This window comes from Nycticebus coucang, chromosome X (assembly GCF_027406575.1).
Source record: "Nycticebus coucang isolate mNycCou1 chromosome X, mNycCou1.pri, whole genome shotgun sequence".
NCBI classification, from domain to species: domain Eukaryota; kingdom Metazoa; phylum Chordata; class Mammalia; order Primates; family Lorisidae; genus Nycticebus; species Nycticebus coucang.
The window spans coordinates 56909938-56926346 of NC_069804.1; the positions used below are offsets into that span (position 1 = coordinate 56909938).

A 16409-nucleotide genomic window follows, 5' to 3' on the forward strand; every position below is an offset into this window, starting at 1 on the left:
GAACTTTCATTCATGGCAATGACTTCAAAACAAAAACTCTCCCAAATTCACCAAGTTACCTCTCCAAGAAGGCTATTTAAACTTAATTATGACCAATCCAAAATGATTCAGTGATAATGTGCCTATTGTATAAGGCATTACTTAACATGTCACCTCCTATCCAGGTATATGGTCAGACATGGCTTAATCTTAGGTACTTCAGGTAATATAAGTCAGTAGGATACTCTTTAACCACATCCTTCCTAACTCCAAACCTTTCTCTGTAGGGAACCTGTGGCCTTCTATTTTCATAAAATCCTTTTTTTATTAATACATTTTTGTTCATCTTTTACATTTTCTTTTTAAAGCAAATCTAGAACTTGTTCTGTAAAATTTGGATTGAGTTAAAAGGCTTCATTTAAGGACCTAGAAGGACAGGTTTCCCTTAAAGCCACAGGTTCTCCACCCCAATGGAGGAATTAAAAATGGCTTCTAGGTTTCTGGCTTGGTTGACCTGGAGGAATTAAGGAGCTTAGGAGGAAAAGATGATGACAGGTTTTAAGCATGTTGTGTTTGAAATGCTTCTGATACATCTAAGTGTAAATGTCCAGTAGAAAGTTGGTTAGACGGTGTGGGGTGCAAGAGATGTATTCATTCAAATATAGATAGTAATTGAATCTATAGGACTGGGTAAGATTTTCTATAGTACTAGGGGAATGCCAATATTTAAGGGATGGCCAGAGGAAGGGCAGGCAATAACAGAGGTTGTCTAGAAATCTGACAATTAAGTGCGTGAACTCATCCTAGAAAAAGTGCTACACATACTTCATTGCTGAATATCACTATCAATACCTTCCATGTGCTCCCCTTGGGAAGATATGCACTTCAAAGCAATTTTTGAACTCTTTTTCTGGAATAGCCATCAGAACTGTTTTCATATTATCCTTAATGTCCTGACTGTCACCAAAATGTCTCCCTTCCAATATTTCCATTATCTTTTTGGAAAAAAGTCATTGGGAGCCAGATCAGGTGAGTATAGAGAGCAAACCTCCCTCAAAGACAGTCTCATGTGAGCTGGTGCACTGTCATGATTCAAAGAGCCCATTTTTGCACACACCTTTCTCATGCCAAGATTTTCAATTAAGATTTTTCTAATTCTATCTCTATTGATATTTACTTGATCTGCTATACTTCTTATAGTCAGCTGTTGATTTTGACACACAATTCAATAAATTTTTGCAACATTTTCATCATTTCTGCTTGTCACTGGCCACCCTGACCTCTCTCTATCAGTGGCGTTTTCTCTCCCTTCAGAAAAATGTTTAGTCCATTGCCATATTCTTCATAACATTTTCCTGATAAACTTGGACTAACATGACTCTGATTTCACTTCCATTCTTGCCAAATTTAATAAGAAATTTTATGTTTATTTGTTGCTCTAATCAAGTTCTGACATTCTCACAACAGCACACAAAAACACCCAACAATAATGAATGCCACTGAGCACAATACTGCCACATGTCAACACGAACATAGTTGTGAGACACTGATATATCAAGGTTATGAAACTCAGTAGAGTTGTTTGCACAGCGCTGCCAACATAAGCACACAGTAACAAGTTCACAAACTTAATGGTTAGACTTCATGAGAGTTTTAAAATTGATACATAACAGTTGTGTATATATCTGGAGGGTACATGTGATATTTTGATACATGCATATCATGTATACTGATCCAAATAGGAAAAATGAGATATCCAACACCTTCAACATTTATCTTTTGGTTAGAAACATTTGAATTCTTGTCTTCTAGTTATTTTGAAATATAAAATAAATTATTGTTAACTCTAGTCACCCTACTGAACTACTAAACACAAGATCTTACTTATTCCTTCTATCTACCTGTATTTTTGTGCCCATTAATCAACCTCTTTCATCCCACATTCCCCTCTTCTTTTTCTGGCCTCTAGTAATCATCAATCTACTCTCTATCTTCAAGAGATCCACTTTTTAAGCTCCCACATATGAGTGAAAACATGTAATATTTATCTGTGCCTGACTTATTTCACTAACATAATACTTTCTAGTTCAATTCATGTTGCTGCTAATGACAAGATTTCATCCATTTTATGACTGAACAATATTCCATTGTATTTGTACATATATATGTATATATTACATTTTCTTAATTCATCATTATTGTACACTTAGGTTAATTCTATAACTTGGCTATTGTGAAAAGTGCTGCAATAAACATGGGAGGGCAAGTATCTTGTTGATATACAATATTGATTTCCCTTCTTTTGGATATATACCCAACAATGGGATTGCTGCATCATGTCATAGTTCTATTTTTTAGTATTTTGAGGAATCTCCATACCATTTTCCATAGTGGCTGTACAAATTAACATTCCCACCAACAATGTATGAAGGTTTCACTTTCTCCATGTCCTCACTAACATTAGTTTGTGTGTGTGTGTGTGTGTGTGTGTGTTTGATAAAAGCCGTTTTACCTGGGGTGAGATGATATCTCATTGTGCTTTTTATTTTCATTTATCTGATGATTACGATGTTGAGCATTTCCATATACGTTTTTGGAATTTTTATGTCTTCTTCTGAGAAATGTGTATTCGGATCTTCACCCATTTTTTTTTTACTGTTTTAGGTTAATTGAGGGTACAACAAATTAGGTTACATTGTTTGCATTTTTATTTATTTATTTATTTTTATTGTTAAATCATAGCTGTGTACATTAGTGCAATCAAGAGGTACAATGTGCTGGTTTCATATGCAATCTGAAATATTCTCATCAAACTGTTCAACATAGCCTTCATGGCATTTTCTTAGTTATTGTATGTAGACATTTGTATCCTGCCTTTAGTAAGTTTCACCTGTTAAGTAAAGCCCTCTTATAATTGTATCTTGGACCTAAAAGGTGGGCCATACACCCAAACATTGACTCCATTAAGTTGGAGCACACCCATACCCACCCTACTCCTTCCCTCTCCCAGCTCCCTCATTCCCCTAACCCTACCTTGAATTGATTTGATTTTTTCTCTTATGTGGTCTACTAGCTTCATATTAGAATTGAGTATGTTGGATTCTTGCTTCTCCATTCGTGTGATAGTTTACTAAGAAGAATGCATTCCAACTCTATTCAGGTTAACACAAAATATGTAAAGTCTCCAACTACTAAAATGGCTGAGTAGTATTCCATGGTATACATGTACCACAGCTTATTAACCCATTCCTAAGTTGGTGGGCATTTAGGTTGTTTGCATATTTTGGCGATTGTAAATTAAGCTGAAATGAACAGTTTAGTGGATATGTCCTTATGATAAAATGATTTTTTCTTCTTTCTGGGTAGATGCCTAGCAGTGGGATTGCTGGGTCAAATGGGAGATCTAATTTGAATTCTTTGAGGATTCTCCATACTTCTTTCCAAAGAGGCTGCATTAATTTGCAGTCCCACCAACAGTGTCAAAGTGTTCCCCTCTCTTCACATCGTGACAGCATCTATAGTTCTGGAACATTGTGATGTGTGCTAATCTTATTGGGGTTAGGTGATATCTCAGGGTGGTTTTGATTTGCATTTCTCTGATGATTGAGGATGATGAGCACTTTTCATACGTTTGTTAGCCATTCATCCATCTTCCTCAAAGAAAGTTCTGTTCGTATCTCTTGCCCAGTGATAGATGGGATTCTTAACTCTTTTTGTTGTTGTTGTTGATTAAGTTGAGTTCTCTATAGATCCTAGTTATCAAGCTTTTGTCAAATTTGTAATATGAAAATACCTTTTCACATTGTGGAGTTTGTCTATTTGCTTTTATTTTTGTGCCCTTGGCTGGGCAGAAGCTTTTCAGTTTAATTAAGTCCCATTTGTTTGTTTTTATTGTTGTTGCAATTGTCATGGAAGTCTTCTTCTACACTGTTTCCCCAAGCTGTCATCTTCAAGAGTTTTTCCCATACTTTCTTCTAGGATTTTTATGGTTTCATGCCTTAGAGTTAAATCTTTTATCCATCTTAAATCAATTCTTGTAAGTGATGAAAGGCATGGGTCCAGTTTCAGTCCTTTACACGTGGTTATCCAGTTCTCCCAGCATCATTTATTGAATAGGGATTCTTTTACCCAGTGTATGATCTTGTTTGGTTTATTGAAGATCAGGTGGCTATCAGATGTTAGTTTCATCTCTTGGTTTTCTATTCAGTTTCGGATGTCTATGTCTCTAATTTTGTGCCAATACCATGCTATTTTGATTCTATGAACTGGAAATATAGCCTAAAGTCTGGTAGGGTGATGCCCCTGGTTTTGTTTTTATATTACTTAGAATTGCCTTTGCTATACAAGGCTTTTCTCATTCCATAAAAAATGAGGAACTATTTTTTTTTCAAATCTTCAAGGTATGATGATATTTTAATGAGGATTACATTGAATCTATGGATTGCTTTGGGAAGTATGTACATTTTAACAATGTTGATTCTTCTCAGCCATGAGCATGGTATGCTTTTCCATTTGTTAATGTCTTCTGCTATTTCTTTTCTTAGGGGTTCATAATTCTCTTTGTAGAGATCCTTCACCTCTTTTGTTAGGTATATTCCTATGTATTTCATTTTCTTGTATCTGTGATTAGCTTCTCAACCTGGCTATTGTTGACATATATAAAGGATATTGATTTGGTGACATTGATTTTGTACCCGGAGATGTTACTTTACTTCTTGATTACTTCCAGGAGTCTTGTGGTTGAGTCTTTGGGATTCTCTAAGTATAAGATCATATCATTGGCAAAGAGCAAGAGTTTCATCCCCTCTTCCCCCATTTGGGTGCCATTATATGCTTCTCTTGTCTGACTGCACTGGCTAGAACTTCCAGCACTATGTTGAATAGTTGTGGTGATAGAGGATATACTGGTCTGGTTCCAATTCTAAGTGGGAAAGCTTTCAATTTTGCTCTATTTAGTAAGATATTAGTTATGGGTTTGTCATAGATGGCTTAAGTAAGTATAAGAAATATGCCACCTATTCCTGTTTTCTTAAGTGTTCTTATTAGAAAAGGACACTAAATTTTATCACATACCTTTTCTGCATCTATTGAGAGGACCATATGATTCTCGTTGCGTCTATTTATATAGCAAATTAACATCTGTGGGTTTGTGTATGTTAAGCCAGGTTTGCATTCCTGGGATAATGCCTAATTGATTGTGTAATTTTTTAATGTGTAGCTGTAATCTATTGGCTAAGATTTTATTGAGCATTTTTTAATTTATATTCATTAATGAGATTGATCTGTATTTCTCCTTTTTAGTTTGGTCTTTTCCTAGCTTTGGTATTAATGTTTGCTTCATCAAACATGTTGGGGAAGATTTCTTCCTTTTCTACTTTTTGGAATAATTTCTGCAGTGTGGGTAAAGGTACATCTTTGAAGGTCTGATAGAATTCTGGTGTGAAGCCATCTGGTCCAGGGCATTTTTTTTTTTTTTTGGTTTGGAGATTTTTTAAATTGTTTCTTCAATCTTAGGGCTTGAAATTGGTCTGTTCCAGAGACCTATTTCTTCTTGGTTAAGTTTAGATAGAGGGTGTGACCTCAGATATTGATCCATTTCCTCCACGCTGTCCAATTTGGGGGCATGGAGTTTCTTGCAGCATTCAGAGATAATCTCTTGTATCTCTGTGACATCTGTTGTCATTTTCCCTTTACCATTTCTGATTGAGGTTATTATAAATTTTCTTTTTCTGTTTCTAGTTAATATGGCCAAAGGTTTATCGATTTTATTCATTTTTTCTAAGAACAAACTTTTTATTTTATTAATTTTCTGAATGATTCTTTTGTTTTCAATTTTATTAATCTCTGATTTAATTTTAGCTCTTTCTTTTCTTCTGCTGGGTTTGGGATTTGATTGCTCCTCTTTTTCCATTTTCTTCAGATGGTTCATTATTTTGTTGATGTGCTCTCTTTCTATTTTTCAGATATAGGATGTAATATGATAAAATTTCCTCTTAAGATTGCTTTTACAATATCCAACAGGTTTTGGTAACTTGTAACTTCATTGTTGTTATGTTTGAGGAATTTAAAAATTTCCTCCTTTATCTCTTCCTTGACTCAACTATCATTCAGCATAAGGTTCTTTAACTCCCATGCCTTAGTAAAGGGATGAACATTTTTTTTAGAGTAGAGTTCTACCTTTATTGCCCTGTGGTCTGAGAATATACAAGATATAATTTCTATTCTTTTAATTTTGTTGAGGTTTGATTTGTATCCTAGGATATGATCTATTTTGGAGTATATTCCATGGGCTGATGAGAAGAATGCATGTTCCTTAGCTTTGGGATGGTGTGTTCTGTATATGTCTATTAAGCCCATTTGTTCTAGGGTCACATTTAAGTCTTTTGTATAGTTTCTGTTTAAAGGATCTATCCAGTTCTGTTAGAGAGGTGTTAAAGTCCCTGGCTATTATGGTGTATTGGGATATCATGTTTCTCAGACCAATCAAGGTCTGTTTCATATATCTGGGAGCATTTAAGTTGGGTACATAAATATTTAGAATTGAAATGTCCTCTTGTTATACTGATCCCTTGACCAGTATGAAGTGACCGTCTTTGTCTCTCATGACTTTAGTTGCTTTAAATCCATTTTTATCTGAAAATACGATTGCAACTCCTCCTTTCTTCTGATTTCCATTTGCGTGAAATACTGTTTTCCATCCCTTAATCCCAAGTCTTGATTTGTTTTTCAGGGTTAGGTGTTCTGTATTTTAAATTCTCTTTCTGTCAATTCCGTTAATGTAGACAGCATACGGATGGGTTTTTTATTTATTTATTTTTATTTATTTTTATTTTGTGTTTTTTTATCCAGTCAGCCAGTTTGTACCTCTTCAGTGGGGAATTCAAGTCATTTACATTTATTGAGAGAATTAATAAGTGTGGTGGAGTTCTATTCATCTTATTTTGTGAAAGTCCATTGCATAGTTTTGTCCTTTGTGCCATTGTGGAAGCTAAGTTTTGACCTTTTGTTTCTATGTGTTTACATTGCTGGTGGTCCATCATGATGGACAGTGTTGATAATAGGTCTAAGTAATTCCTGTAGAGCTGGCCTTTTGGTGGTGAATTTCCTCACTGTTTGCATGTCAGCAAAAGATTTGATTTCTCCATCAATTTTGAAGCTTAGTTTAGCAGGATACAGAATTCTTGGCTGAAAATTGTTTTGTTCATCAAAAATTGTTTTGTTCATCAAGTTTAAAGATGGATGACCATTCTCTTCTGGCTTGGAAAGTTTCAGCTGAAAAGTCTACTGTCACTTGCATGGCTCTGCCCCTGTAGGTAAGTTGGTTCTTATTCCTGGATGCTTGTAGAATTTTCTCTTTTGTCTTGACTTTGGACAGTTTCATGACAATGTGCCTTGGAGAGGCTCTGTTTGAGTTGAGATAACCCAGGGTTGAATATCCCTCTAAAAGGAGTGTGTTGGAATCTTTAATGGAACTTGGGAAGTTTTCATTTATGATATTCTCCAGTGGGGCTTCCATTCCTTTGGGATGATATTCTACACCTTCAGGGATCCCTATTATTTGTATGTGTGAACACTCGTGAAGTTCCATAATTCTCTGTGCAAATGTTCTACTTTTTCTCTTTTCTCTTCTCCCTCTTTAGTTACCTGGGTTAACTCAAGAACTTTATCCTCTAGCTCTGAGATTCTTCTCCATGGTCTAATCTATTGCTGATACTTCCTAATGCATCTTTAAATTCCCTGATTGAATCCTTCATTTCTTTAAGCTCTGCCATATCCTTTCTATATGCTTCATATCTTTCATCCATCTTTGAGTTATTTTATTTTATATTTTATTTTATAGACAGAGTCTTACTTTGTTGCCCTCGGTGGAGTACTGTGGCATCATAGCTCATAGCAACCTCAAATTCTTGGGCTCAAGCAATTCTCTTGTCTCAGTCTCCAGAGTAGCTGCAACTATAGGTGTCTACCACAATGCCCAGCCATTTTATAGATATGGGGTCTTACACTTGCTCAGGCTGGTCTCAAAACTGTGAGATCAGGCAATCCACCTGCCTCAGCCTCCCAGAGTGCTAGGATTACAGGCATGAGCCACCATGCCCAGCCTGTCATCATATTTTAAATTCCATTTCTGTCCATTCCATTAATTCTTTATTGGTAGAGTCCTCTGAAGTAGCTTCCTCATGGTCCCTTGAGGGAGTTGCTCTCCTTTGGTTTTTCACGTTGCTACAATTTTTTTTTTTTTGGTTCCTCCTCATGTGTGTTTTGTTCCTGTTCACCTTCTTGCCCTATTTTTTCCTTCTTACTTCCTCTTTTGCTTTACATTACCTTGTCTCAGAGCTTATGTGTTGAAGTGGTCTCTTGGTATAAGGCCAAAGGGAAGAAAAAGGTAAAGAGTGAGCAGGGAGAAAGAAGAGGAAAATAAAGAAAAAAAGAGAAGGATAAAGAAAGGAAGAGAAATGAAAGAAAAGTATTGAAGAATAGGAGAGAAGGAGGACATAGAGAGAGAGTGACAGGAGAAATGAAGATGTTTGGCAGAGTGCCATGGCCATGCCAGCAACCCAAAGATTAAGGAGGTATGGGCTGAGTGGGTCACTCACCATCAAGAGCTCCTTATCAGCCTGAGGAAAGCAAGACCCTACCTTTGGCAAATAAAGAAAAAGAGAGAAAAGAAAGAAGAAAAAGAAATAAAAAAAAAATAAAGAAAAAAACTTCAGCAGTATAGACTTGCCAATGCTGTATTTTTAGAGGACAAAGATAGATGGTCTCCCTAGACCATGATCTTATGATCTCCATGAGTCAGACCTCTGCTATGACCCCTAGCTCTTAGAAAAAAAATATAAAATTAAAAAAGAATATCTAAGAAAAATTAAAAATATAGTTATTTCAGATAATGAAAAAAGAAGAAACCAAAAGAAACAAAGAAAGAAACAACAAAAAAGAGTATTTCTTAGGTGTTGTATGAGAAGTTTATGTGGGAAAGATGAGAAAAGTAGAAAAGGCTCTATCAAAAGATAGAAAAGGGGAGAGAAGCAAAACAGAGAGAGAGAGAATAAGTGGGGTTGAGATACTGTAACAAAAATACAGGTGTGCTTGCTCTTGAAGAAAAGTAAAAATGGAGATTAACAATACAACCAAGTGATCAAACTAACATAAGAAACACAAAATAAAACAAAGAAAAGAATGAAATAACCATAAACAACCACCACCCTAACAACAAAAAAGAGAAAATAAAAAAGTAATAAAAAAAAAAAAAACGGAGAACGGGGCAATATTAACAAATATATATATATAGATAGATAGATAGATTGCCTGGCATGGACACCAGGTGGCGCTGTGGTGTTAGGAGATGGAGAACACAGGCTGAAACCACTCTCTATAGTTTTGGAGAAGAGTCCTCTTATTTGCCCTTGATCAGTGCCTGATTGCTTACACAGTATTCAGTCCCCATTGGGTTGGAGTTTTAACAATCTAGCAGAGGTCCTCAAACTTTTTAAACAGGGGGCCAGTTCTCTGTCCCTCAGACTGTTGGAGGGCCGGACTATAGTTTAAAAAAAAAAAAAAAAACAACTATGAACAAATTCCTATGCACACTGCACATAACTTATATTGAAGTAAAAGGAACAAAACGGGAACAAATACACACAGCCTCATGTGGCCTGTGGGTGGTAGTTTGAGGACCCCTATGAGTCTACAGAGTCTTTCCAAGGCATGTCTCACAGTGCTCCCTGACAGCAATTCCTGGAGGGTGTCAAAGCCACTCAACTCACCCCAGGAGTGGATGCCCAGTCTAGCTGCCAGGGCCATCTGTATACTAGGCCTCTGCAGACAGACCTTCCCACAATGGCATCCCAGCTAGTAGCTGGAACTTTCCCCCAGTGGTGGCCTAGCCAACAGTCAAGCTGATGGGAAATCCATTCCTCCCTGGGTACTCCATCCTGGTGGCTGTATGCTCTTTGCGTCTGCCCACCTGTCCAATCTTTCTAGGCTAGTTCCAATGCTGTAGCTTCCCCTCAAATACACAAACTGTAGAATGGCTCCCTCCCATCCCGGACCTCCGTGGGAGGGCTGTCTGGTTCCTGTGCACTCCCATGCACTGGCCTTCTGTGTCAGTCCTCCACAGCTTTAGACTCCTACTGTTTCATACAGTCCACCACCGTCTTGCTGTGCCCTTTAAGGACAAATCCAGGTAGGTCTTTTGCCCATTTTTAAAATGAGATTATTTGGGTTTTGTGTCTTTTTGGTATTGAGTTATTACATGAGGCTTTTGCTACTGAGTTTCATAAAGGAGAGTGGAGGGCATGACATACAGTGACAATGTCAAATGCCACATACAAGTTATATTTGATGAAGATAATCCATTGACTCTAACAATTAGGACATAATTATCGTTTTTTGAGAGAGTAGTTTCAGTGGAGTTCTTGGGATTAAATTCACACTGCAGAGGGTGGAAAGCTAAATGGAAAGCGAAAGTGAAGAAGTGATGGTAGTGAATATAAGTATCTTTTTGTGACTTGAGTATGAACAAAAGGAAGAGCAGTAGCTAAAGCAGTAGCTAGAGAGAGAAATTGGGTTGTGGGAAGATTCTTTTTAATATTTTTCTAATAAAAATAATTAAGATGGAAAGTCTTAGACATGAATATGGGAGAAAGGAAAAAATAAACAATAGAAAGAGAGAAGTATGAGCTCTAGTAATGCAAAGCAAAGATGCAGCAGCAAAATTAAAGTAAGCTCATATGGAAAATTCACCAATAGGTAGATGCTTCTGTGGCAGAATAACTGTGCTCAGAAATGTCCTTACCCTCCTTCTGCTTATGCCACTCCACTTACCTGAAATGCCTTCCACTTCGATGGTTTTATTTTTCAGATTCTACCCACCCTTAAACTCAAATTCCACCTCTTGTATGAAATGTTACCCTGTCAATCCCTTCTGAAGTGATTGCTTTCTCTAACTCTGATAATTTCTGTCTAGACAATCCATTTGACAATCACACACCACTCTGTGAAACTTTCTTTATGGTTTTCTTAAAATGTATTACTAATCAATTTTTATATGTAAATCTTTTCTCTCCTTTTGGACTATACACTCCTCAAGGGCAGGGTTTTTGTCTTAGAGTTTGCCACAGCCTCCAGAGTGCTTACCATGGCTGACCAGCAGGGCATATTTAAGTCTTACGTGTTTCATACAGTCACTTACTTACATGTTTCATACTGTCACTTACTTACTTACTTACATGTGGTTGAGAAATGGCAGTATGTTATGAAGGAGGAGACAGAAAAATGCTGGGTTAAGAAGGCTCTTGGTATATAGTGAGTCATTTAGTCGTTTCAGTAACAAATACGAGAATGGAGTTCTGAAAAGGTAAAATAAATTTATCTAAGATAATATGGCTAGTATGTGGCAGTGTCAGGATTTGAACCAAAGACCCTTTCTCCTGTGCCACTGTGCTTCAGTTGTCTGCAAAATTCTGTTCACTTGAAACACACCTCTTTCCTTGATGATATTGATAGAGACAAGATTCTATTAAGGCTTTATTACCAACCAACTGGTTTCAATGGCCTCTGTACCTTATAGTATTTTCCTATACCTTACCTCCTGACAATCAGCTTGAGGATCCGGAAGGAGCCTTTGATGAGAATGAGGGCTTCTTGACGGGAGCCATACAATGGGGTGCCATTGATATTCACCAGCTCATCACCAGTCTTCATCTTCTGAGACAAGGCTGCCTTGCCTCCATCTTCAATCTGGGTTGTAGAGAACAAAATAGAAAACAGGTAGTGAGGCAACTTTCTCCCCAAAATTTTACTTCCTGCTCCTTCCAACCTCAGAACCACATATAATACTGCAGAACTGTTTAAGGCAGCTCCCAGGAATAGCTCAGGAGCTGATCACAGACCATTATTTATTGAAGGTGAAGTTTGAACAAACCGGTGAGGTAGGAGGTAACCCAGAAATGGTACAATCCCTGTCTGGAGCAATGAACAGTCTATCTGAGGAGACTAGCTCTTCTAAATAATAAAATGATGCTTGGAAGGAACTCTACATTGTGGCTGAAGTAGCAGTGTGGCATAGCAAAATGTATATATAAATTAGAGGCAGAAGACCCAGGTTTCACCAAAATGACCTTTAGCAAGCCTTTTCCTATTTGGGGGTAGGCTTTGAAATCTGACAAACTTGAGTTTGAATCCTGGCTCTATGACTTCTGTGTAACCATGAGAAAGTTTCCTAACATCTCTGTGACTCAGTTACCTTATATGTGAAATGTAGATAACAAGAATAGCTACCTCATAGGGTTGTTAGTATATGAAATGCCTGGGAGAATCAGTCCTTAATAAATATGGGCTCTGATTATTACAACAAAGTGATTAACTCTGAAGGCCTTGTAGGCCCCTTCCAGCTCAACATTATGTGAATAGAATGGCAAGTTTAAGAGTTAGAATGTACGTTAAACAAAGTAGCTGCTCATTTATTTATGTCTCTTCAACAAATGCCTAGAACAGTGCTTCCAGTGTTCGGCTACTAGTGGGCCTTCAGCAAACACTGGAAATGTGGGTATTTATTGTTCTAAATCAGCCTACAGGATTGCCACTGACCAAGACAATCTTGGCAAAAAGATTGTCAGGCTGGGATACACTGAAAAAAGCAAAAGTAATAGTCACTAGGGTAGGCAAAAACAAAGCAAAGCAGAATGCCCCAATGTGTCCTTGCTTATGATTAATTTTATATGTAAAATTCCTTTTACCATGAAGATAAGTTCTACTTACTAGAACATCAGTTCTATCCATGGTGATAGGAGTCATCTCATCCATCCTTTAATCATTCTTTAATTATTTAGTGAAATTCTGTTATGCACAGGATAACATACTACATGCTAAAGATATAGAAATAAATGAAATTCTTAACTCCTAGCCATCAGGGAGTTTACTATCTAAAGTTTACATACCTTCTGAGATGGTTAGGTTAAAAAAAAAAAGGAGTTTAACTCACTGATGTAACTAGGAGGAAGGTTTTCTTTTGATCTTCTGGAGACAGGGAGGTAATGATGATTAAATCATCTAGTGGTTAGGGGACAGTAGATTACAAATGGGGCAACCAAGGGCTTGTCTTTGCTGAAGCTTTTTTTTATACTGTCTTCTACTCTTGTTCAAACCTTCTCAGTCTTTTATAGCATCCCTCCCAATACATCCCCATGCTGTGAAAGTTAGAATATTGCTGACCCCTAAGTTGGCCGGCTCATGGCAATTTGGCAGATGAGACATCCTGAGTGCAGAGAAAAGTGTTGATTCAGGATTTTAAAAACCTCATTCCATAAATTGAACTTCTGCATTAAGCCACAGACTGTTATTAAATTTATTGCTGATAACCATATATATTTTTTAAATTAACCCTTTGTCTGACAAATCATGAGTTATCCCAGTGACATTGAAAATATATACCATTGTTCCAGTACCTGGCCACCACTCAAGACAAAATAAGCCAATATTGGTAAATGAGGAACAACTCTTGGCAAATTAATTAGGATTATGCTTTTATTTCCATTGTTATTATCATTATTACTTCACAGTCACTGCTGCCTGCTGCCAAAAGAAAAAAATAAAGAGAAAAAAAGTAAAGTTCTGTACTTGAATTTCAGAAGTTCTATTTGAATGACTCATTCCTTTGGCATCCATAAAGGCCCTCTGTATCAGGCAGAACTTTCAACATGGATTAGACATCTGAAGGGGTTTCCTGAGGCTAATGAAGAACCACAAACAGGAGTCTAACTAATGAATACTAATAGATTTTCCATGTTGATATTCTCAATTCACTCTACCCATTTTTTTTTAATTCATACAACTCAATTATCCATATTACTGTTACCCACAGCAAATCTTCTGTTCAGTATGTATTAAAAGTAAGTGCCATGTTCAGTTAACTAAGCATTCTGCTACATCATCAAGGTCTCTATTCTAGGCCAGAAGATGAAAGGGGGGGGCCTTTTAAACTAAAATGCTTAATTATTGCTGTAGCAAAAGCTCAAATTCCCTACTGTCACTTCAGCTGCCATTATCTGAGTCCCTACAGAGACTCTTGGACTATGGCATCAGGTTAACTGTTTGTGCCCCCTCTTTTGTTCTATGCCCCCTTCTCAGTCACCAGCATCCTCCCCCTCAGGATAGATATATTAAGCTTAATAATGCCACTTTAGTACAAGTGTGAGGATGCTCAGCCAAGAAACCAGCAAATTTTGGGTATCCAGCACAGAGTTCACACTGATCTAAATCAGGAAATGAGAATACATTTGGTTGAAAATTCCTTAGAGTGAATGATATCCCAAACTAGCCCTTTTCCAGACCTAGGGTATTTACTGAGCTGTAAAACTGACTTCTCACTCTTCTGGACTTCTTGGTCCTTTTTTATTATTGCTCTTCCACCCTTTTCTACCTCAGATTCCTGCGATCCAGAATGTCTTCTATTTATTGTTTAGCCTTCTGATAGCCAGTTCTCCAAGTCAATTGCTTAACCACACATTTGTTTATATGGAAGACAAAGCAAATCTTCATGTTTCTATCAAAGAAATCAAAAGAAAAGGAAGGAAGGAAGAATAAATGAGAGGAAGAGAGTGAGAGAGTGGGTAAAGTCTGTCTATATATTCTTCTATAAAAGGTTTGGTTTTTCCTTTCCCACCATCTCCCTCATAACTCTGGCTGGGGCCCTGAAAAGGTGTGAATCAAGAAACTTGTTGAAATTAACACACCTTCTTTGAGGGGCTGTATAACATCACCTGATGCTGTCCATCCAGTAAGGCTGGTGAACTTTACAGCTCTTCCTGAATCAGACCTTCAGGGTGGCTTTCTTATTTCATTTGAAGTGTTAAGAATTTTCATATTAGACCCAGAGGCATTGGAATGTCCATATAAACACACACCACAAAGCCCAATATAAACTATGGTTAACTTATGTGTCATTTTGGATTATACAAGTCATTACTAAGCTGGGAGTGAGTGGCCCAAGTAACTGGAAATTGATTGCATAGAGGTCATATAACTAAAAGCCAGCTGGTGTGTGGAAAGCTGGGAAAAGCTGATTGACCTTGGACAAGTCCCTTTCCCTTCTTGTGGCCTCTCTTACCATTAGTGGTAAAATATGTAAGGGGCCTGACCAGATGATCTCTTGGAGCTCTGACAGCTCTGGGCCCTTTCAGCTCTGACACTCAGTGACCTGTGAAGAGTTAGCAAAGTCATGCATTATTCTTCTGCTGACACAGATAATCCCAGCTTTTCACCCTATGGTACTTCACCTTCACCCATGTTTTACTCTTTTAAAACTGATCAATTAACATCCATTCATCATATCCCCACAGTCTTTACCCATTGTTTCAGAGGTCCACCAAGGTTAGAACACTTAATAAGGCCCAGTTGGGACACTGAGAGAAAGATTCCTGAAGCCCTATTTTGTGCTAATGAGTTGGTGATTTGGAAAATTTTGATGAATCTTCAATGAAGCATGAAGCACTCTGATAGTTGTCAACAAAGTGACAAGTTGGCCTCTTGAGAGTAAAGGCAAAGAAAAACTGATTTAACAGCACTTACTGGTTTTCTAGAAGCTTTTATTTAGTTAGATACTAGCAGATATTTGTTTGGGTCCTTTGGATAAACTTAGGAGATGAAAAAGTAAAGGAAAGAATTATTAAATTAGGTTTATATTTTAAAAATGCATTCCAGAGGAGAAACACCATCTGCAATAATTACTGACAGGCATTGAATGCCTATTATTGTAGCGTAAGACAGTATTAAAAATCAATGACATGACTGTGGATAAGAAATTTACTGGAAAAAAATACGCATAAAGTGGCAATTTTAAGCATAAGTTTTAAGAGCTTCTGGCCAAATCACCAGCTCACACTCCTATCTCCAAAAGCTTACCTATAGTCTAAGAAGGGAAAAAATATAATTCTTTAAATTGATTTTTCTTTTGCAAATAGATAGAAAAGGTCTACCCAGATAATAACAATTGCTTTCAAAAAGACTATATACTCTCAGTGTTTTTTTGTAACTTTGAAAGATTTTCACATTTTTAAAATTAAATCTTAGCTGTATACACTAATGCATTTATGGGGTAAGATTTTCAGGTTTTTAGTGAAATTCCAGATACCTGTTCAGCAATTTGGCCTTTTCTGGGAAATCAGTAGAGAGAAAATGTAGGGATAGGGATAGGCTGGCTTTGGGAAGTTTAACTATTAGGAAGTAGGCTCATCAAAGAATGGATATAGTTCTTACCTGTTCTGAAACTTAGCTTGAAATTGTGAACAAACCGCAGGTTGGGGGCTATCTGGTTCTGATCTGCCCTCTTTCCCCTGTTGCTATCCCTTAGAATTTCATCATGCTGGGAGAGATTAATCAAGGTGCCCTGAATGTGGGAGATACGGGCTTTCAAACTTTTGCAATCTTCT

At 37.1% G+C, this 16409-nt stretch overlaps 1 protein-coding gene across 2 annotated transcripts in view; it reads right to left on the bottom strand.

Annotated features, from left to right (window-relative positions):
- SHROOM4 (shroom family member 4) overlaps positions 1 to 16409 on the bottom strand; it is a 369471-nt gene that overhangs the window by 152442 nt on the left and 200620 nt on the right. For both annotated transcript variants that reach the window (XM_053580433.1, XM_053580434.1), the window contains exon 2: positions 11570 to 11721. In XM_053580433.1, the coding sequence (XP_053436408.1) occupies positions 11570 to 11721 (152 nt within the window). The remainder of the gene's footprint in view (positions 1 to 11569; positions 11722 to 16409) is intronic.